The following is a 24,088-nucleotide window of genomic DNA, read 5'->3' as shown; positions in this document are numbered from 1 at the left end:
CAAAAATAAAAAGTTTAAAACATTACATCAATTTAAAATTGTTGCCAGATGCCACTGAAGGAGTAGTTCCCAGGAGAAAGCAAAATTCTGCAACTGGGTCCCAACAATGAGTGTTTTCTCCTTGAAATGAATGTGTGGTGATCTTAAAGGCCCAGGTGAGCACACTCAATGCTCCTTAAAGCAACATGGAAACTGAAGCCTCAGGCTTTCAACAGAGTGGTACCATTCCTCAGTCATTACGTAAAGAGTGTCTGCTGCTGTGGCAGCTGCCCACACCTGCTTTTACAGTATCTCTTGGATCTGGAGTGCGGTAGGATTATCTGCCAGTGTACATCAGATTAATTTAACTTTGATGTTTTTATTCCCCTTTACATCTGCTGAAGAGCCCCATGTTGCTAAAGAGAGGAACACTAATGCTGAAAGTCCAACATTAATACCATCTGTAAGACAGCTTGACAAAGTGGTAGTATTCTGGGAAGCAATGAGATTTGGCTACTCACAGCACTGTGTGGCTCAATTTTGGGTCGTTCCATAGCTATGGTGATGCAGTTCAGAAAAATTATAACCAAGACGACATGATCAAACATCTTGTGGGTGATAATTTTATTGCATATCAGACGACATCTATGGAGAAGAGGAAAGGAAGGCAAGGGAAGAAGTTGTTGTAATCACAAACCTTATACATAAAGACTCCTGTTCCTTTCAAAAGCAGATGCTTAAAACAGTCCCTTCTCTCTCCCTCAGGAAGTGAATGCCTACTAGTACACGCTTTTTAATTAGAGCAAGACTGCAGTCACTAATAGTTTGGGAACAGCTTTCTTTGACGTGTACCACTCTTGCATCAAACCCTGAAAAATTCCTTCTAGGAATCCATCTCTGGCAAATGCTTCTCATCATGACATCATACATCTGTTTTTTAAAGTTGTCTTGCTATACCTTATAATTCCCAAATCATGCACCATGAAATAACTACTAGTGTGCAATGGGAAATAAATATATAAAATAACTGAAGGCTGTTATCAGCCCAAAGCACCCAGGTAGCCCACTTACATCTCTATATAATTTACTGCTCTGGCTTGCCTCCTTCCAATCAGCCTCTGCTAGAGATAAGTCATTTTGTTGCCTCTGCATTGGATGTTACTGGATCATTCATTTAACTTGGATAATTTATTCAATTCTTGATGCACAACAGGATTCTTTGCATTCAGAGGTGTCCAGGAGGGTGGGCCCATGGGAGAGTCAAGGGCCCCCTCTACCTGCCCTCCATTTCTGTTTCAGAAATCTAATAGGTGGGACACATCTCGCCCACCCATTAATGTACTTTTGCCCTTTGTGTGCCGGCTCTCAGTCCCCGTCCCCCCCGGTGCCACCACTGTCTGTGTCTGCTTGAGTAACTGCCCCAGGTTTCCTTCCTCCCAGTCAGAGATATGCCCAGATAAATCAACCATGCAGAAGTGTGTGTGTGTGTGTGTGTGTGTGTGTGTGTGTGTGTGTAGGGTCCATCTGAAGTGGATACTTCTTCTATACCCTAAAAATACATCTTTTGGGCATAAGAAGAAAGGGCACCTTCCATTTTAATTCAGAAAAAAGGTGCCTCACCTATCAGAAGTAAAAAATAAATAAATACTGGCTTTGCATGATCCCACTTGATAATAAGCATCTCAATCCCATCAAATTTGTGATTAGCAAAGTGTGTTTGAGAAAGTAATTCCAAATTCTCCAAAATTAAAACAAAACATCCATGCAACAAACATTTGTAAAACAGGCAACCCTGTTCTCAAAAATCACATTTGAAAAGCAGAAGAAAGGGATGAGGTATTTGACTCTCTCTTCCTCAGTAGTCTGATCTGAAGTGTACAAGGCTAAGCTGAACAGAGGGAACAGAACTATCTGCTTTGAAAGATGGCATTATGCTGCCCTGGGATCAATGGACAGTTGAATGTTCCTCCCCGCGGCCGCCAGATTTGTCCCTCCATGGCTACTTTACTTTTGGGGAAAACCACAGGAAGTTCAAGGAGTAGTATTTCTTGATGCAGGAGGGCAATAGTGTAATAGATGAGTAATACAATTTTTAGTAACTCAATAACTTTAGTCACTATTTTAAGTTACTCTGTAAAAAATTGTAAATATGTCCATGGAAGCCTGCATTAAGCAGAGTAGGGTTCCAGGAAAACATCACCATATGGCAAAATGACTGAGAGGCATGTTGTGGTGTTCCAGGGATAGAGACTTACAGCAGCTGTTCAGGTGGAAATCGCATGGCAGTTTTCCAGTTTTTAAAAAGTCATTAGACTCTGTGTGATATCCCAAAATGTACTCTAGATTCTTCTGGTATGACAGGAAAGTGATAAGATGCATTTTTGGGGTGTGTGTGTGTGTGTGTATCCATGATCACATCGAGGGCTAGTAGTCTGGAAATGTGAAGCAGAATTCAAACAGAGATGGGCAAAATCATTTGCTGCCTCTCCAGAAAAGGTACAGCAGGCCTCAAATTACTGTATTACACCAATTGCCCACCACCCTTTCTTTTGGAGTGCATTTTCGATTCCAAAACCCCAAGTCTGGATTTGCATTTACTGGAATCTGAGAGATTCTCACAGCTCAGATTTCTCTTCTGCCTCAGAAGCCTTGAACTAGAATGTAAACATTCTGGAAAGTGTTAGCCCCAGTCCAGTATGATTCATGAAAAATAATTAATTTACATAATAGAACTAAAAAAATCACATAGGCCAGTTTGAAGCCTACTCTGGGAACAGCAGGAGCACCTTCAGGAGGTGATCAAGCTTTTCTAATCAACAACATCTAGCCTTTTCTCCCTTCAAACTAACTGACAGGAGGAGAGGAGATTTTGAGGGGCTGGTTTCTCATTAAGGGATAAGTCCTAGTCGGTGTGTGTGTGTGATTTGCCAGGGCTAGCAAACTCCTGTGTTTTTGTTTGTCCCTGGCTAGAGGGGGTGGAGTCATCTAGGGCTATGGGAGGCCCCACATTCCTTTGAGACACATTCTGTGTTTCAGTTTTAAGCCTACTCTGGGAAGAGCAGGAACAGCTTCAGGAGGTGAGCAAGCTTTTTAAATCAACAACATCTAGCCTTTCCCCCCTTCAAACTAATTAACAGGAGGAGGGGAGATTTTGAGGGGCTGGTTTCTCTTTAAGGGATAAATTCTAGTCTGTGTGATTTGCCAGGGCTAGCAAACTCCTGTGTTTTTGTTTGTACCTGCCTGGAGGGAGTGGAGTCATATAGAGCTGTGGGAGGCCCCACGTTCTTTTGAGAGACAGCCTGTGTCTCAGTTTGAAGCCTATTCTTTAAGTAAGAGATGAAGGCCCGAGAGCATAGCCAACAGGGATAGCAAACGGGACATTGGAGTTTTGCAAGAGTTTAGCGGGAGGTGTGCAGGGGAGACTGGAACAAGCCCCTGTGATCACAAGGAGCCCGGTGGAAAAGAGAAGGTAAGTACAAATCCCTCCCTCATATTCTTGAAAAAGGCTGTTTGGGCAGTTATATAGTTGACCATTACAGCTGAGACATATCCTCCTAAAAAACTCTCTCTAAATACTGTAAACAGCCAACAAAACCAGTATGAAGACAGAAAGCCAGCAGGAGAGGAGGCACTTTCTAGTTTATTGTACAGAGTGTCACATGTATGACTATTTGCTCCATGGGCAGAAGTCATGGGTGTGTGCTCGGTGTAAGGAGTTCCTGGCTCTCAGGGAACAAGTTCATTTCCTAAAGACCAAGGTGGCGGATCTGGAAAAGCTCAGAGAGACAGAGAGGCACGTGGATGAGACGTGGTAGGGACATCCCACTCCAGGGCTGATAGCTCCTCAGTTGTCAAGGAGAATGAAGGTCTTGGGGAAGGAGGACATCAGTCTGAGGAAGATAAAAATGCTCCTTTAGAAGGGATCTCTTCCATGGATGATGAGCCCATATCCTCTCACACAAGGGATACTCCTCCAGGGGGTGAGGGCCTCCTTGTTGTGGATGATTAGATCATTAGAGGTATAGAGAGACGGGTTTGTGACCCGTGTGTTGACCACATGGTGACTTGCCTGCCTAGTGCGAAGGTTGCGGACATCATACAGCATCTGGATAGGCTGTTAGGCAGTGCTGGGGAGGAGACAGCTGTCGTGGTGCATGTCGGCACCAATGATGTGGGGCAATGTAGTGGGGAGGTCCTGGAAGCCAAATTTAGGCTGATAGGTTGCGTACTGAAGTCCAGGACGCACAAGGTAGCATTCTCAGAAATTCTACCTGTTCCACACGCAGGTACAGTGAGATAGGCAGAGCTGAAGAGTTTCAATGTATGGATGAGATGTTGGTGCTGGGAGGAGGAGTCTAGATTTGTTAGGCACTGGGACAGATTTTGGGGCAAGCAAGGCCTGTACAAAAGGGACAGGCTGCACTTGAACCAAGATGGAACCAGACTGCTGGCGCTTAAAATAAAAAAGGTTGCAGAGCAACTTTTAAAATGACGCCTGAGGAATAGCCGACAGGAGCTGGACAATATCCGGTTCGGCAAATGCCGTCCTTTAAAATGCAAGGATGCAAAGGATTCAAATAAAATAGAAGGGGACAGAGCAGAACCACATAAAGAGCAGACAGAAGGCTGTGCCAGCTGGTCAAAGAGTCAAAAGAAAGATAGCATACACCAGGGAAGTACTATAGGTGCTTATATGCCAATGCCAGAAGCCTCCGAGCCAAGATGGGTGAGCTGGAGTGCTTGGTTGCTAACACAGAAATAGATATAGTAGGCATAACAGAAACATGGTAGAACAGTGGGAACCAGTGGGACACTGTTATCCCTGGATAGAAACTCAATAGAAAGGACAGGGAGGGGCACCTTGGAGGTAGAGCAGCACTGTATGTTAAAGAAGGGATAGAATCTAACAAGGTAGAAAACCTAGGTGGACCGGAGTCCTCTACAGAAACTCTGTGGGTGACACTACAAGGCCTGAAAGGAAATGTGCTACTGAGGATGTGCTATCGCACTCTGGATCAAAACACTGACAGTGCCTGGGAGTTTCAGCAGGAAATCAGGGAGGCTTCAAGGAGAGCCAGAACAGTAATAATGGGTGACTTCAATTACCCACACACAGACTGGGTAAATTCACAGTCAGGTCATGACAAAGAGGTCAGATTTCTAGATACACTGAATGACTGTGCCCTAGAACAGATGGTCTTGGAATCAACCAGAGAGAAAGTGGCCTTGGACTTAATCCTGAGTGGCACCCCTGAGTGTCAGTGTCATCGACCATTTAAGGAACAGGGACCACAGTGCGATCAAATTCAGCATACATGCAGGGAGAGAATCACCAAGGAAGTCTAACACAGACACTTTGAATTTCACAAGAGGAAACTTCTCCAAAATGAGGAGTATGGTGAAAAGAAAGCTGAAAGAGAAAATCAGGAGTCACTTCGCTTCAGAATGCATGGAGTTTACTCAAAACCACAATACTAGAAGTCTAGTTAGATTGTATACCCCAAAGGAGGAAAGGTACCACTAAGTCCAGGAGGAGGCCAGCATGGCTAACAGGTAATGTCAAGGAAGCCATAAAAGGGAAGCAGACTTCCTTCTGAAACTGAAAGGAGTGCCCAAATGAGGAGAACAGAAAGGAACACAAACTCTGGCAAAAGAAATGCAGGGTGACAATAAGGGAGGCAAAAGAAGAGTTTGAGGAACATTTAGCTAAAAGTATCAAGGGGAATAACAAACTTCTTTAAATACATCAGATGCAGGAAACCTGCCAGGGAGGCGGTTGGACTATTAGAGGGAGTGAAAGGGATTATTAAGGAGGATATGGAGGTTGCAGACACGCTAAATGAGTTCTTTGCGTCTGTCTTCACAGCAGAGGACACTGAGCATATACCTGTTCCTGAGACAGGCTGTTTGGGGATGGAGGCTAAATCAATGAGTCAGATAGAAGTGACAAGAGTTGATGTTCTAAACTGTCTGGAAAAACTGAAAACTAGCAAATCGCCAGGGCCAGATGGCATCCATCCAAGAGCCCTCAAAGAACTCAAATGTGAGATTGCTGACCTCCTTGCTAAAATACATAACTTTCCCCTGCAATCGGGCTCTGTACCGGAGGACTGGAGGGTAGCAAATGTAGCACCGATTTTCAAAAAGGGATCCGGGGCAATACGGGAAATTACAGGCTGGTTACCTTAATGTCCGTTCCAGGCAAATTGATGGAAAGCATCCTCAAGGATAAAATTGTAAAGCACATACAACAACGGGCCCTGCTGGGAGAGAACTAGCATAGCTTCCGCAAAGGTAAATCTTGCCTCACCAACCTTTTGGAGTTCTTGAGAGTGTCAAGAAGTATGTGGATCAAGGTTCATAGTATACCTGGACTTCTAAAAAGCTTTTGACAAAGTTCCTCATCAAAGACTCCTGAGGAAACTTAACAGTCATGAGATAAGGGGACAATTACATGTGTGGATTGCTAACTGGTTGAAAGACAGGAAACAGACGGCAGGTATAAATGGAGAGTTTTCACAATGGAGGGAAGTAAGAAGTGGGGTCCCCCAGGGATCTGTACTGGGACCGATGCTTTTTAATTTATTCATAAATGATCTAGAAGTAGGGGTAAACAGCGAGGTGGCCAGATTTGCAGATGATACTAAACTCTTTTGGGTAGTGGAATTCAAAACTGATTGTGAGGAGCTCCAAAAGGATCTCTCCAAACTGGGTGAGTTGGCAACAAAATGGCAAATGAGGTTCAGTGTTGGCAAGTGTAAAGTGATGCTCATTGGGACAAAAAACCCCAACCAAGTATATGCTGGTGGGAACTGAGCTGACGGTGACTGACCAGGAGAGGGATCTTGGGGTTATGGTGGACAGCTTGTTGAAAGTGTCAACTCAATGTGTGGCAGCTGTGAAAAAGGCCAAATCCATGCTAGGGATCATTAGGAAGTAGGGATGTGCGAAATGTTTTGGATACAAAACGTTTTGTACCCAAAACAGCCTGTTTCGGGTGTTTTGTAGACAAAACAAAACACCCATTTTCCAGATCCAAAAGTTTTGTATAAAAAACAAAACGTCCCTGTTTCGGCTACAAAACGTTTTGTTGTTTCGGACCTCCATTTTGTGGTGATCTCTGAGTCAGTCTCCATTTTGTGTTTGACATCTCTTTGAATTTCCCACCCTTCCAGCCTTCTGATCGGTGACCTAAATCATGGGCTGACCTGCTGACAATTCCCTCCTTGTTCCCCATTGGCTCTTTTGCTTCTTCCCACTCTTTACTGACCCCACATTGGCCAGGGGAAGGGTTGCTAACCTATGGGGTGCTGGGTTCTGCTGTTTCTGTGGTGTTCTGAGTGTAGATTCTCTGGTAGCATATGAGAGTGGATTCTTGTTTTTCACTGAAAATCTCATATGCTACCAGAGAATCTACAATGAACACCTCAGAAACAACAAAACCCAGTACCGCACAGGCTTGTGGGTGTGGGGGTGGTTGGCACCCTATGTGCACTACAGAACCCCTCGCTCTGGGCAACCCCAGTGCCCCCCAAGTGGAATAATGGGGTTGCTGAAACCTCCATTATTCCCCATGGGAGAAATCTTAAAGACACGTAAACTTCAACAAATCACAAAAGATCAGCCCTTTGCCCAATTCCTTTGAAATAATTCTGGAAGTTTCCTTGCCCCCATTGGGCACTACCACCCACCACACTCTGCTCTGGGTCATCCCTTTCCCCTTGATTTGAAGCGATACATTTGCTGGAATCCCCATTATTCCCTATGGGAAAATTCTTAAAGATGTGTAAACTTTAAAAAAAAACTCACACACACAAAAAAATCAGCCCTTTGCCTAATTCCTTTGAAATTTGGGTGGTAGCTTCCACCCATTGGACACTACCACCACCACCCACTCTTTTCCCCCTGGGACCCTTTTTAAAAATCCAAATCGATTCGGATTCGGAAAATTTGGCTACAAAACAAAACAAAACAGGGCTGATTCGGATTCAGAAAATTTGGGTACAAAACAAAACGGGGATGTTTCGATTTGGATACAAATCGAAAAAAGAAAATTCCAAAATGCACACCCCTATTAGGAAGGAGAATGAAAATAAAACTGCTAATATTATAATGCCCTTATACAAAATGACGGTGCAGCCACACCTGGACTACTACGTACAATTCTGGTCACCACATCTAAAAAAGGACATTGTAGAACTGGAAAAGGTGCAGAAGAGGGCAACCAAGATGATCGGGGGCCTAGAGCACTTTTCTTATGAGGCAAGGCTACAACACCTGGGTACTTTTTCACACACTGCATAATCAACTTGTGGAATTCTCTGCCACAAGATGTAGTGACAGCCAACAACCTGGATGGCTTTAAAAAGGGGGTTGGATAACTTCATGGAGGAGAGGTCTATCAATGGCTACTAGTTGAAGGGCTATAGGCCACCTCCAGCCTCAGAGGCAGGATGCAGGGGAGTAACAGCAGAGGGCATGCCCTCAATTCTTGCCTGTAGGCACCCAGTGGCATCTGGTGGGCCACTGTGTGAAACAAGATGCTGGACTAGATGGGCCCTGGGCCTGATCCAGAAGGGCTGTTCTTATGTTCTCATTGTAGGTCATGGAATCTGGATTTATTTGACAGTTCTTGGAATGGTAGGGGCAGTGTCGGAGAAGAACCAGGGCACTGGATGGGAGTGTTTGGGCAGCTGGTGAGGGTGGCACTGATGAGGGGAATGTGAATAAGGTGAAGCAAAGAGAAGCAAATAAGGGCAAGATATAACCTAGAAGGACAGGGGTTCAAAGCCCTACTCAATCATCAAGTTCACTGCCAGTCATTATCTCTCAGTCTAACCTACCTCACAGGGTTGTTGTGAGATAAAATGGGAGAAAAACCTGTACATTGCTCTAAGATCTTTGGAGGAAGGGCAGTACCCATATGAAATAAATATTAAAATACAGATATATGTAAATGTGATTCAGAAATTGCAATTATGGCTTCTACCACTTCCAGTTCCACAGCTCTAGCTGCATGACTCATGCTACACAGGGGTGTGTGTGTGTCACAGAAGATGTCCTGCCTCTCATTTAAGACAGGATTTTGTATTGGTCACAGCTTTTAAAATATGAATTTTGGCTGAGTGGGAAGGGAAGGCAGTTATGCTAAAGACTGTGGAAGCAGCTTCCAAAAGTTAGTGGCAAGTTTGTTGATGTCACAGCTGTGCACAGTTATGCTAATCCTTGAATGTAATAACTGCATTTCATATTCCTATTTTATTTATTTGTTTATTACTAACATTTTTATCCTGCCTTTCTAAAATATATATCCAAAGTGGCTTCATTATATTGTTGATTGTTATTTGTATGATAGGTTGTTCTGGTATATGGTGAAAGCTACAAAATGTATTGATTGACTTCCAAGGTACTGGATGAATGCTGCAGTCACTAGACATTGGGCACCAGCTCAAATATTTTAGCTGACACTACTTGCTTGATTCCTTACAATGGTTAAGTCTGCAGGAATTCTATTATTGCCACCTTCTGCAAGCATTTCTTTGAGCACAAAATCCTGGAGCCCTGCCTGCCACACTGTTACCAATCAAACTAAGTTGCCTTACTTAGACTGAGGAGCAAAGATGTAGACAGACCAGGAATCTCTTTCTTTGCACCAGGTGGGTAGGCGTGCCCTTATCCAAGCCTTCATACGATCCTTTTTACTCTAAAAAAAAAAAAAAAAGAGGAGAGAGAGAGAAAGAAATTGAAAACTTGCACAATGAGTTATCGAGCAGTTGCTATGAGTGGCTGCTGTAGCCATTAAAACCAGGATCTGAAACCTAGAAAATAGACAATTGTGGAGCACTCGTGATACTTTAATTCTCACCCCTCTGTTTGAAGGCCCCTCACAAGCCTGCAAGCTGGAGGTATTCTCTTGAATGGGACATCTTGGTCATAAAACAAGGCTAAAACAATGAATCTGACTGTGTGGAGAGAAGGCCCCTGCTGTGTTGCTCAAGGATGGATTAATGATATCTATCAGTACAGGCAGACTGCTCCACTTACAGAAGCCAAGTAAAGAGGGAGGTGGCAGGGAAAGGAGAGATTTGAAGAAATTTATTGCAGAGACATGCACCGTTGTGCACAGTATCTGTTTAAAGACTACTCCAACACGGCAGCGGCAGCATTTTAAAAGTCACTGTGAGGAAAACACAGGCATAGCAGCCAAGAAAAATAAATACAATTGTGTCTCAATCTCAGATAGTATCACAATGTGTCACAACATTACTTCAAAGCAAAAAAAATGAATACAGCAAACAGACGGGGGGGGAGTGTCTCAGAAAAAACAGACTCTTTCTTTAACTCACACATTACTACTACCTTCAAAAGAGAAGAACAACAAAACCAACAGTACATAGGAGTTTTGTTATGAATGTTGCTTCGTTGTGAAGGGCATAGTCAGAGCAAAGCCCCACTTGTTTTCAAGGAGTCAATTCAGATGTGATATGGGCAGAGGCGTAACTATAGGGGGGGCAGGGGGGGCACGTGCCCCGGGCGCCATCTTTTCTGGTCACGTGGGGGGCGCCGCCATGACAAAAAATATTTTTTTATTATTTATTATTTTTTGTTAATACAAATGTTTCCTGCTCAGTGCAGCAGCGCTGCAGCAATCAAGGGAGCACGTCGGCGCCCCCTCCCCCACGAGCGGTCCCTTCTGCACCGCCCACGCGCCCCCCCCCCCATTGCTTTGCTGGCGCCTGGCGGCCAGTCAGTGGCCTGGCTTGGCGGCGGCGGGCGCTTGTGAGGAAAAACCTAAGTATAATGTAGTATGTTGGGGGGGGCGGGGGGGCACGGGGGGCGCGATTTCAGTGCTTGCCCCGGGCGCCGTTTTCCCTAGTTACGCCTCTGGATATGGGGCAGATTTTGTAGGTGGGGAGTTCTCCATATGTGCATGCAAGGGAGCAATGCAACAGGGCAGTTTACTGCTCATTTCTGATCGTGTATTCGATAAAAACAAGGTCAGAGGGGAGGAGCTTGATTGTCAGTCAAGTCTCAGATAATTAGGATGATTTCCTGGCCTACCTCATTCAGAAACTGGGGATGGAATCTGGGTACGGTGTGCTTGCCCTACTCAGCTGGGGTTTCACTGACAATCAAGTTCCCCGCCTATGACTTCATTTTTATCTAAAACACGATTGAAAACTGGGAGCACGCCCAGCTCCTGAATTAGGATAAAAGGCTTCTCCTACCCTATTGTGTATGCTGGCCATATGTAACTCAGCAGCAACAACCTTTGCAACCCACAGTGCTCATACCACAGAAGTTGCTGTGGCAGAAGAATGTCTGTCAGTCTGTCTCTCTCTCTCTCTCTATCTGGTTTATACCAGGCCTGCTCAATTTTGCCCCCACCCCAGCTGTTTTTGGACTACAACTCCCATAATCCCCAGTGACAGGGGCCAACATCCAGGGATCATGGGAGTTGTAGGCCGTCTGCAGGAGGGCCAAAGTTGAGCAGCCCTGGTTTATACTTTGCCTTTCAACTGAATGGTCCTTAAGCTGGTCTACAATGTATTGCAGTAACAGTATTTTAAAAACACACACACACACACACACACACACACACACACACACACACACACAGCGTAGCAGCCCTTAGCAATGGCAGAAGGTGCTTCCCTTTACTTTTGCATTCCCTGGGCACTGGCCAGTTGGGGTAGTGGTTCTTTCCTGGCAGGGAGAGTGAGGAGCAGGCTTCCTGCCGCTGTTCCTTCCTCGGCCAATGGATGGGGCCAGGCTGGTCATCTCCTTGCATTGATGTTCCTCCTGGGAGGCAAGGGAACCTCACAGTGGCCCTTCCCTCTCGCCCATAGCAGAGGCCAGGGGGTGCTTCTCTTTGCAAGAGTTCATGCAGGAATGACTCCTGTGTCTGGAACACCCTGTCCCACATATTGCATGAACCAGCTTAAATGTTGAGAGGCTGAGAACTACAAGATAGAAGCCATTCTCACATTATGTTTGCAGCATGGATATGTATCTGTGAAGCTAGTGAAAGAATTCCTGGACTGAGTGGGAGGATTCCATGCTGTGGCTCCTCTCTATGCCAGTGTTACCCCCTCAGGGTGACGAGGCAAGTTTAAAACACATCTACAAATGAAAATTATTGCAGGATCTCTTATTTGTTTATATTAAAATGTACATGCTGCTTTTGTGCAGGGAAGAGCTGTAGCTCAGGGGCAGAGTAAATGCTTTTCATGCAGAAGGTCCCAGGTTCAGTCCCTGGCAACTCCAGGTAGGGCTGGGAAAGACTCCTGTCTGACAACCTGGAGAGGCTATTCACATGTGTGTGCAAAACCGGGCTGAGGGAGCCCAGCTTGGTTTTGCACATGCGTGTTGAACCGCCAGGATTGGGCCTGATCCTGGTGGCAACACGGTGGCAAAACCACCTATGTAGCCACCCCTGAAAACGAAGTTAAGGGAGCAAGCATTCTCATAACCCCGTATTCCTGACCGTGTGGGGAGCCCTGGGAAGGGGATGCCCCATGATGCACTGCACACTTGCATAGTGCATCATTGTATTTTAGGGGGTTGGGACAACACATCCTGGCCTCTGACCCTCCCTGCTGCCTCGGCGCACAGGGAATCATCTGGGTGCGCAGGGAGCACACCCAGCAACACCAGCTCAGTCATCCGTGGGGAAGGTAAGTTTAACCTGCCTTCCCCACAGACTGCCCTCTAGCTCTTCTCAATGGTCATGAGAAGAGGCTCGGAGAGTCACTGTCAGTCAGTGCAGAAAATACTGAGCTAGATTGACTTTTTTTGAGGAAGGCCTAAAAAAGCAATAACAAGGACAATAAAAATCCAACAAACCAACACTGGACATATTGGAATGGAAGGCACGTTTACCAGAGCCCAGTTCTCAAACATGACTAAAAGAACTGAATAAAATCAACATGCATGGTGGAGTTTAAGTAGACAAATGTAGCTGATTCAAAATCTTTAATCTGGTTACAACTTTTTCTCAGAGCTAACAAGAGCTGGTCTCATCAACAGCTATGGAGCAGAATGCTCAAATGAACTAGGGAAAATAGCTGAATGAAATAAGCCAAACAAACACTTTAATTTGTTCATACTATTACATGGGTCAGGGTCATAAGGATGTAAAATTATAGTTAGCCAGAAAGCAAATTTTAAAGAATGAAAGCAAAACAAATCAAGAAGTTCCCAAAGGGACAAATGCAAACCCAAGATATGGTAAATCATTTAAGTACATTAATATTAGTCACAAACTAGAAAATCCCTCGTTTCAGCTCTGAAAAGTCTGACAGTTCTATTGTTTCTTATTTATTCAGCACTCTATGTACATCTTGCATGAAACATATTCATATGTTAATAAGTAAATGTTAATTTCTTTTTCTGGAATCAGGAATTTATGATCTAGCTGTCAGACATTGGGCTGGATCAGACAATACATGTCCCCAGATCCCTCCTATGCGCATGGTGGGGAATGAGAGCCTGACTTCCCTCCCCATCCATCTAGCAGGTCTGGCCTACCACTGACATCACCAGACAGGCTTGTCGGGTCTAGCTAATTGAGTCTAGATAGGTAGAATCCAATGGCTGGGTCCCAGCTTTCACTGTATCTGGACTACTGATCTGGCAAAATGGGCCTATACATATTGGATTTTATACACATATGACCAATTCACACATTTTGCCCCTGCATAGATCCCAGTGACAGTGGGAAGGGTGGGGAAGAAAGGAGGCCAGGGAAGAAAAGTCAACTCTTGCTCCCCACTATGTGGAGACATGTGGAACAGAACCAGGAACTGTTATCTCCCAAGCTAGCCCAATGGCTGTGCCTAGATGTTATGGCGATTGCATGATTGTTTCCAAAAGCACCAGTCCTGCATCTTCTCCCCATCTCTCCCTCACTAATATTTACTAAATGAAAACATACAACATCACCACTTTCATCCTGGAAACCGAAACTCCATTGAAGTGCAATGGAGACGAGGAAACTTGCAGTGAGTGGAATTATGGCACATATATAGTTCATGCATCTGTGTTTAGAAGGGCACTTGGCTAGGGTGTGGGGAAAGTCTAGTGTCAGCAGTTGGCATTTACAAACCCAAGAGGTCTTATTGGAATTAAAAAAAAAAATAGACTGTCTGTAGCTTTCTGATCCCAGTACAAGGTTTGGGTTTTACTCCATAAAGCTGTAAATTTCTGGGACATGTATTACTGAGACATACCCTGTGCCCAACTGCAAGTTTCTTAGTCACAACCAAGACCCCCCGCCTGACCATACAATCTATGCAACAAGCAGGAAAATTAAGCCATTAGGTGGCTCAAGTTAACTGTACTGTTATTTAATTCAGACTCATAGGGTGTTTTCATCCAGAGGAGTTCAGACTGTAAATGGAGCTAATATTCTAAGCCAAGCCTTTAAAAGGGGATTTTGCCAACAGCATTTTGTGCTCATTCAGGACCTACACATTCCTAGGCTCACCTCAATCATAATTAGGGCTCTGCCAAATAACCTCTCATTTAGAGTCATAAGTAGTGCTGGGGGAAACATAATTATTTCAGTAAATCTCTTACTGTCATGACCGTGGGTCTGGGACCTCTCCAGCTGAGGGATGAGGTGGGTAGGAGATGAGAAAGGATATGAAGAATTTATGACCCAGACCTCAGATGGCCCTGTGCCACCAGGACCCCTCCACAGCAGGAGAACTAGGGAAACTTGAGGCAGAACCTTCACACTACCCAAGGACGCAGTCCTGCCTTCATCATTTGACTTGGAGGACTTGCCAGCTCTAGTATAGGTCACCCAGTGCTGCTGAAGCTGGTGCATAGAAAATTAGGAAATTATCCTTTAAGCAACAGGGCCTACTCTAGAGCCTATCCAGAGTCTGCTCCAAGAAGCCACGGCAGCAAAATTCCTCCTATGTAGAGAAAGCCAGCTCTTGAGGGTTACTGCTTGAAGCTAGCCCTTTCTCCTCAAGCCTTTGTTCCTCCCAGATCTCTGCCCTGGTAGAGACCCTGACTCAGCTTAGAACAGGATACTTATTTATGAGAGAGACTGTTATCACGAGCAGCCCAGCCTAGGCTAGGGCAGCCTAGCCCGGGCTAGGCTTCTCGTGCGGAGTGCCAGGACCTGCATGGATCCTGGCACTCCCACTTAGTCTAATCCCACTCCCTAGCCCAGCTCTTAGCTGAGGTTAAGGGCACAAGTGCTCCCTTAACCTGGCTGCCGGGATCGTGGGTCTCCTTGCGCTGCACACAGCCCAAGGAGAGACAGAGATGGGCACCTGGAGTGCCCATCTGATGGGGGATTCCCCCAAGGCACCATGCTCATCATGTGGCATCCTGTGGGATATCCGGAGGCTGGGAAAACAAGTCCCGGCCTCTGTTGATCCGCACTGCTCCAGGCAGCATGGGTTGTGTGGGCGCACAGCTTGCACACCAAAGAAATGACGATCGATCATCTGGGGGAAGGTAGGATCTTCTTCTTCTTCCTGGTTTAATCATATGGGCAATCCCAACCAATTGAAGATAATGTCATGAATGGGATGATGTCACAATATTACATAGCCAATCAAATTTGGCTATGTCACAAATCTGACATTACTGACAGCACAGCCGTGTGCTGAGATTATTGAGGGCAAATGAAGTTAATTCAGGGTGAGGGCAATACTTCTTGAATTTGAAGCAATAATTGAAAAACTATCAAAAGGAGGATGCCTTTCAACTCTGCTAAAAATCTTCACCAAATGCTGTCCACTCAACCTCAGTCATAATCCTTTAGCTCCTTTTTACTACATTGTTCCCAACAGCCACCATTTTATTTCTTTAAACAATTATATACTCCTATTTCCACAATAACAACCTTCAAGGCAGTTTACAAACGTCAAATGTAAAAGTCCTAGCACCAAACAATGAACAGTAAACAATCCTAAAAGCAAAAGTAATGCAAGTATCAATAAAATACAGTTGATATTAATGACTCTTAATGCTTCAGTGCAGAGTTGGTCTGGGCACGATAGTAATGATGGAACCAGGTGAACTTTCTGGAGATAATTCCAGGGACAGAGCATCTCTAGAAACAAGTCCCTCTCTCCAGGGCACTCACAGAAGGACCTAAAAAAATCTCAGTTGATGGTGAACAGGTTCGTAGTCTCAGACCATTTATGGCTTTATAGGTCAATGCCAGGAACTGAATTCTGCTAGGAAACAAGCTCAAAGTCAATGGAGATCTTTGAGAACTAGGAAAACATGTTTACCATGGCAGGACACAGCAACCTGGCAGCTGTGTTTTCAACCAGACCAATATTTTACAAGGACAACCCTACCATGTATTGCAGTAATTAAACCTGGATGTCACCAAAGCATGAATAACTGTGGTCAGATAATCTCCTTCCAGAAGCAGACATAATTGGTATACCAACTGAAGCTAGTGAAAGGCACTTAATGCTATGCACTTGAGTGTCTATAAGCAAAGCTGGTTTGAGAACATCCCCAATTTCGAAAATGATCTTTACAGGGGAGTGAAATCCCACCCAGAATTGATTGGACATAATTTTCATGGCCCAATGAACTAACTACCCACAGCACTTCCATCTTAACTTAGGTCATTCATAGGGCTTTAACGAATAGAGCATGTGGGGCTCAATTAAGGATCACTGTAGTAACCTTACTTTTACAAATAGTAAGAACCAAAGGGATAAAACAGGGGCTGACACAATGCACAGGATTATGGAGCCATAACACTGTGCCCAGAGGTGTAGCAAGGATCCCGGTGGCCAAGGGACAAAGTCAGTGTGTGCAAAAAGCATGTGAGTGCCAAAACCATGCCCCCTTCATCTGCAAGCTCCCCTAATGATCTCTGGGGGTGGGAGGCCTTGCTGCCACCACTGCTATGTCACATCTTCGTTGCCAGGAGAGTGGCAGCAGCAGCAGGCGGGTTTCTCCCTGGCTTCCCCTCACTCCACTACCGGCTGGCACGCAGGCTTTTCTTATTCAAAACAGCACTTCTGCGCTGTTTTGAGTATGGAGACAGTTGCATGCTGTGATGTCACAGCACGCAATGGTCTCCATACTCAAACAGTGCAGGCATGCTGTTCGGAGGAAGGGAAGCCCGTGCACTGGCCGGTAGTAGAGTGGGCGGAAGCCTGCCCACCACTGCCGAAGATGGGAAGTAGTGGCAAGTGCGGTGGAGCGGCAGGGGCAACTCGTCGACAAGGGATGACTGCCCTGAGGGCCCTTGGGGGGCATCTCAAACCATGTGGGCCCAGGTGCAATTGTCCCCCCTTGTCCAATGGAAGCTACGCCCATGACTGTGCCCATGGAGGCTGCTGTAGAGTCCTAAGGTAACCCAAAAGCTGTTAAGAGTGGGTGGTTGAACTAGCAGCACTTCCACAGTTCCCCCCATTGTCACGAATGGAAAACACGGAAGCACTGTTAGCACAACTGCCCATTCTTAAAAGCACTGGAGCTGCCTTAGGACTTCACAGCAGCCCTATGTCAGCCACTGATTCATAGTAGCCATATGTTCGAACAGGGATCTCAGGACTCCTATTTCTCTGGATCGGAATGCCTCACACACAAGCACCATAACCACAGCATAAAACAATTGCATTTCAGCACTTCTTAAAATAAGCAAAATGTTGTATTTCTTATAGGTCATTTGGATAGGAAAAACTAGATCTGTCAAGATAATTGAATGGAATAGATGGGGGGAAACCCCGCTTTCTCCATAGCCAGGCATCTCATTAGCCCCAGGTAATAGGTGGATGACTGTCCACTGTAATGAAAATATTCAGTGACAAACTGAACTCTGGAATGGGCAAACTACCTGTCAGCTACCTGGATAACAATGACAAATTTATTTTTGATCCTCGCCTCTTTGCCCCACAGTGAAATCATGTTTTGTTTAGTGAACAAACTAATCCCTCCCCTTAGAGAATTGCTCTGTTTCCCCCGAAATATGGATTGATGGCCTGCACCTACTGTGTATCCCCTGATTTCCAAATTCTAGAAATTGGCTTAATTAGCCAAGGCTATTTAAAGATGTTCTGTCCACTTGAAGGCATAGCTAGAAGACCTTCCTCGGGACATCTAGTAATAGCTGAGGCTTGGTCCAGATAATTTTATAATCTGGATAGGTTCCAAAAGCATCTATTATTCAAAACATTGCTGGTATTTATCTTGAGACTTTGTAGTTAAAGCAGAATGTGTCAGCAGCCTAAATGCCCCTTTATATCCCTTTTGTCCAATTTTAATTCCAAAGATATTTTGGGTTTATGTAATTGTTTCAAGTAAGCCATTTAGAGGCTAAACGAGATAACAAGGTAGTGTGTGTGCGTGTGTAGAACAAGCCCACTTTCCATCTCTGATTTTCCATCCAGCCCGTGCCGTAAGAGATGGCAACATTATTCTGTCAAACATTTGCTGAGGCTCGTTTTTCCTTGGGTGCACACTGGGACAAAGGAATTATTAACATAAAGGTATCGTACTTTAAAAATGAGAGCTTTGGGCTGGCCCAGGGGAAGCTGGTGCACATCCAGATTTTGCTGATATAAAACATAAAAATTATGAGTCCTTCTAACCCAGCCCAAGAGATTCTTTCTCTGCAAAGGCCAGAAATGCAGGCTTGCTTACAATCAGCTTGATTGCTTCTAGAGTTCACATTATGTTCAAAGAGATGCCTCAATTATGTTATTCAAATAACATGTACTTCAGAAGACACACCTGTTCGGTATGAATAGAGATGTGGAAGAAGAAAATGCTGTAACAAATACATTTGATAGTAAACATTATGAGGAAAAGCTGCTATATTCTAATGCAAGCAAGGTCCCTGTAGATCCAGATGTGTATATATGTGCCCAAGGGCAACATTTAGTGGATGAAACATGTGCTTCATTCCCTTTGATATCAACTTGTGTTTTACTTACAAATCACAGCGGGAATTAAATAAAAAGTTCTGAGATTCCATTAAGTAGCAATACCGATATTTCTGTGACTAGAAAATGTTTTCCCAGGATTCTCACCAGCCTCTTCCAATGTTATAATGTACATTTAAGGCCAATTGATAGAGCACTGGCATTGAAACCTGACACACCAGCCCTATCCAGACATTATTTCGCACATGTTTTTGTGTGGATGTACCTGCGTTCATTTTAAAGGTGAACCTGGATACAGGCCCTCAAATGCATGGTGCTGATAGGAAATAGACTGCTGAACTTGTGTTCAACATGAGTGAATAATTGTATCTATGTACAGATCTGTTCCTGTGTTCATTGTATACTCATTGTACGAGTGTTGAACATATTGTGCGAATAGGGCTATAGTCTTCCAAGAAATAGAGAGAAACTTATAATAAGGAGGGAGCAGGCAAACACCTATTGAAAAGTGGTCACCACTGTTTAGCCTTCCAAGTTTAAAATCAAATCTCCACAATTCCACTCACCAGCTCATCAGCAGTGAGTGCCCTTTGGTGAGAGGACTCCCACCTTAAGAGGAGAGCTGGTCTTGTGGTAGCAAGCAGGACGTGTTCCCTTAGCTAAGCAGGGTCTGCCCTGTTTGCATATGAATGGGAGACTAGAAATGTGAGCACTGTAAGATATTCCCCTCAGGGGATGAAGCCGCTCTGGGAAGAGCAGAAGATTTCAAGTTCCCTCCCTGGCACCATCTCCAAGATAGGGCTGAGAGAGATTCCTGCCTGCAACCTTGGAGAAGCCGCTGCCGGTATGCGAAGACAATACTGAGCTAGCTAGACCAATGGTCTGACTCAGTATATGGCAGCTTCCTATGTCCCTATGTCACCTGCCTCTGAATTCCATCTTTCTTCCAAGCCTTTTGCACTTCTTAGAAGGCTCGAGGGAAAGGCAGATACTTCTCTCAATTGTGTGGAGCTTTGGATATGATAAGAAACAGTGGGAGAAACTCCCACTATTATTCCCTTCTCCAAATGTCTGCACAAGTGAGCCAAGATTCTGCCTGTCCTGTCATCTATGCTCTTGGTGGAGGGCTTGGGAGAGAGGTGGAGTTTCCTTTCACTTGCACAGCTGTTTGTACAAGCAGGGGAAAGAACGCCCACCCCCCAAACCACATTTGGATTTGACAATATAACACAGAGAAGCTAGTGCTGGTTTAATCCCTATGATGGGACTGGAGACCACTAGTGGAAGTGAGAATCTTTCTGATAATTGCCACTGAAGAAGACTCAGTTGAGTCAAAATGTGTTTAGCAAAATGTTAAGGTGGACCTGATGTTGGCAACACTACAAGATTGAGCTGATATTTTAACTTTCAATCAAAGCCTGACACTGCAACCACATGGGAATATTTGTTTATACATCTCCCATCTACTGACAGTATGATATCCTGAGAATGAATCACTGGATTTTATCTTTAAGTTGGACATACAGAGATCACTCTTATGGTATCCTATTGACAATTTCCCATGAACTCTGTGGTGATGTATGGATATATTTTGTTGATCTTGATTAATGATATTTAATACAGTTTGGATAGTTTTCAGTCATATAGAGGCTCTGCATGAGAACCACCAGGCTGGGGCCCGCGTAGCCCTGCTATTTACTCTGGCTTTAGCCGTGGTTAAGGGAGCAAGTACTCCCTTACCCCCAGCTACTTGCTTGTGCACAAGCACAGGCTGCTTCCAGCCCAGCCACACAGAGAGACAGGCGTCTAGAGCACCCAGGTATTGGGGGATTCCCCAAGGCAGTGTGTGCATCACCTGCTGCATTGTGGGGTTCACGGAGGCCTGGGCAATGAGTCCCACCCCCGCCTCAGATCAATCCACCCTGCTCTGCGCTGCATGAAGCAGGACTGATCGTGTGGCAGCAGGGAGGGAGGGAGTCTGCTCCCACCAACAGAACAATGAGGGAAGGCAAGGTTTGGGAAGCCTTCCCCATACCTGCCCGGTAGGTCGGGTGAATGGCCCCATAGTTTTATTACTAATATTACATTAAAACTTTAATATATATAGCATTTGGGAAGAAATAGCAGAAGAGATTCACAGCGTTTCCTGCCTTCTTCATAGCACAGTGCAAGTAAGAGAAACCTTAACCAAGACACAGAAAAATTTACTTTTTGGTAGCAAGAAAAAAATGCAACCCAACTACTTAGCAAAGCTACAGCCTTCCCCACGACATGTGAATCAAACCTCGTGGCAGTGGCAGCCAGTAAGGACAGCGTGGTGAGAGGTACCTTTAAAAGTCCTTACCGGCAATACTGCTGGCACCTGCAAGCTGTGGGGAGCTGCGCCGCGCTGCCCAGCATCCCACATGGCAGCTTCCCCACCCGCGGCACTCACCTGGCCTCTGCACATGTGCAGTGGCCATTTGCGTGGTCAGCAACACCAAGCTGACCACGCAAATGTCCACTGAGCAAGCGCAGAGGCCAGGTGAATGCTGCAGGCAAGGCAGCTGCTGCACAGCTTGCAGGTGCTGGCAGTGTCGCTATAAGGACTTTTATAGGAACCTCTCGCTGCTCCCCCTGCACCACCCTCACCTGCCGCTACTGCCTCATAGCATCTTGTCCCCTTATCTACATGGGAAATATTACAACCGATCTGCATATTATCTACAAGACTATCTAAGGTCCATATGCTTGTCCATACCCTTGTCCATCAATGGCCATCTATGGCTTATATAGGACAAACCAGACGCCTCGGCATAAGATAATAAATGGACACAAATAGGAGATTAGAAATGCCAGCACAGAGAAACAGGGGGATGGAGACTTCAGCGTCCTATGACATTCTGTTTTTCACCCCAAGATCAGTATACTCAAGCAAAGACATAACGTATAATGCAAATAAATTATGGGACTGCTGAATTGGAGTTCATGACAGATTTGACCTTATTTTAAATCAGGCCTTAAAAATAACTAACAGTGGTTGGTTAATTCACAACAAAAACCAATTAGCTCATACGTGGTATCGTGCAAACTGAGCTTCAGCCTGCAATAGCCGAGGGGCCTGGATCCATTTGCTAACTTGTTGATCTTTGTGACTGATTTACTTCAGTTGATTCAAGTATGGTATCTCAGCTTGAAGTTGGAGTTCACTCACTGTCTAATCACAGGTTTCAAAACAGTAGTCCCCCACCAACTGGACTTGTGTGTGTGTGTGCGTGCGTGCATGTACGTGTTTCTATCTATACACACAGACATACTCATACATTTACTATCTACTTCATGCAACTTGACATAGTCTCTTCTCTACAAAAGCTCAAGCCACAATCAATTTGTTAGTCTCTAAAGTGCCACCAGGCTGTTATTTTTGCAGCTGCTGAGAGAGATGGCTACACTTCCAGAATGTGTTTTCTAATAGGTGCAGGTGCTTACATCATGCCTTTCACCTGCACTGCAGAGCAGATACAGTCCCAAGAGTCTTTACGTTCCCCATCCCCCACCAGGAGCCAAGGCTGTACAAGGGAGGATGTTTGCAGCTTTTCATCTGATTAGTCATATTCTGCATCTTCTAGGTGCCCAGAGGCCTTAATCCTTCCAAACAGATGCCGGGCGCAAACTCTCTAACTGCACTTGATGGAGCTGAAAAGGGTGCTTGTCAGCTTGCACTTCATTTTTTTTTTGTAATCAGCCGGATGTGTTGCTCTACGCTCAGAAGCTGCAATGGAATTTACATAAGTCTGGCTGTAATGTTCCAGAGCAAATCACAGGTATTCAGTGGCAAGCAGAGATACAGGGATAATCTAACTCTGGAGATGCTCTCTGCAGTCTCATCTCTCTAATCAGCTCCAAACCGCTGCTGATTTTTCTTCTCCTTTACCCCCCACCCCCTGGTTTTAACTAATGTCTTCTAAATGGGTCCTCCCTGGCCTAGGAAAGAGCAACATTCATTAGAGTAGTGCCTATTTATATTAAAATTAATACAAAGACCAGTGCTGCCCCAGTGAAACTAATAGGCCAATTTCTGCCCTGGGTTATTATGAATTTGTAAGGAGAGTTTATAGAAACAGAAATCATTCGCTTAAAACTGAGGACAGGATATAGCCCTGCCTTTGAAGAAAGGAAAACACCGCTTGCTTGCTCTCTCTTTGTGAACAGTGCATGCTGATTAGGTGAAGGCAATCCAATTGCGACTGCCATGTTTGCCATCATCTGGCTGGCTATCTGTGGAGATGCACAGAAGAAAAATTAAAGTTTTTAATTTAAAAATTAAACCAGATAATTTCAAAAAAAAAAAAAAATCTCAAAAAATGCAACAACTGTATGTCTATGGCTTTTGCCCAGACAGTACGACAACATGAAGTGTTCATATTTCAGCACCTAACTTAGGAATGATGGACAGCTCTGCCCTTCTACGTAACCAATCTCAGCTTCTATGCATGGCTTACAGTTAGTTATTATGGCCACTGTGGCTCCTCTTGGTTACATGCTCTGGATTCCTGAAATACAAGACATATGCCCAGTGGATGATTACTTGGGATACATATATTGCAGTGATGTCTTGTATTCAATTAAATCAACAAACATCTGGATTTTCTACCCTCTTCTGAAAAAAGGCCCAATCAAGGGAGAAGGTATGCAGGGTCTCACTTACCAAGTTGCCCTCATCATCCATATCATCACATTCAGGAAGTGGATCTTCTAAATGAATCTGTTGTATCAGGACTTGTGGGGATGTTTTCCCATTGCAGTCTTGGTGCTCTGAAGTGGAGGTGTGGCTACTGTGCATGCTACTGGTACGGTAAAGAGAAGGCACCTGCAGGGTATCTTGGAAGTCAAAGGAGCCTTTGGTTTCCAGTGACTCTATGCGGTGAGGTATAGAGCCATTAATGCTCCCAGTCCGGCTGGATCGCTCTTCGTCGGAGCTTTCTCCTTCCTCTGAGCTCTGCTTCCCATCCCCTGACAGAAGAGACTTGCGCTCTCCACTTTGGTTGCGGCGTTTCAAGCTGGGAGCTCGCCCAATGCTGTTCCAGCTGGACCTGCGGCTGTTCCAGCTACTGCCAGCACTCCAAGGACTATGTGGAGAGCTCCGGGCACTCACCTGAGGCAAAGACAAGGGGAAAACATGGGGGAAATCTATGCAAGTAATAAACAAACAATAGCAACTATCTTCGGTTTGCACTCGGCTAGCAAGG

The 24,088-nt window shown here is 45.0% G+C and overlaps 1 protein-coding gene across 4 annotated transcripts in view; it reads right to left on the bottom strand.

Moving 5' to 3' along the window:
- CACNA1G (calcium voltage-gated channel subunit alpha1 G) overlaps nucleotides 1-24,088 on the bottom strand; it is a 492,338-nt gene that overhangs the window by 118,969 nt on the left and 349,281 nt on the right. For all 4 annotated transcript variants that reach the window (XM_053297969.1, XM_053297972.1, XM_053297970.1 and 1 more), the window contains 3 exons: nucleotides 23,548-23,994; nucleotides 9,582-9,682; nucleotides 501-624 (listed from right to left, as the gene is read on the bottom strand). In XM_053297969.1, coding sequence (XP_053153944.1) covers nucleotides 501-624; nucleotides 9,582-9,682; nucleotides 23,548-23,994 — 672 coding nt within the window. The remainder of the gene's footprint in view (nucleotides 1-500; nucleotides 625-9,581; nucleotides 9,683-23,547; nucleotides 23,995-24,088) is intronic.

Source organism: Hemicordylus capensis, chromosome 2 (assembly GCF_027244095.1).
Source record: "Hemicordylus capensis ecotype Gifberg chromosome 2, rHemCap1.1.pri, whole genome shotgun sequence".
NCBI lineage: Eukaryota > Metazoa > Chordata > Lepidosauria > Squamata > Cordylidae > Hemicordylus > Hemicordylus capensis.
The sequence above is the reverse complement of the archived record's forward strand: the minus strand, read 5'-3'. Positions and strand labels throughout refer to the sequence as shown.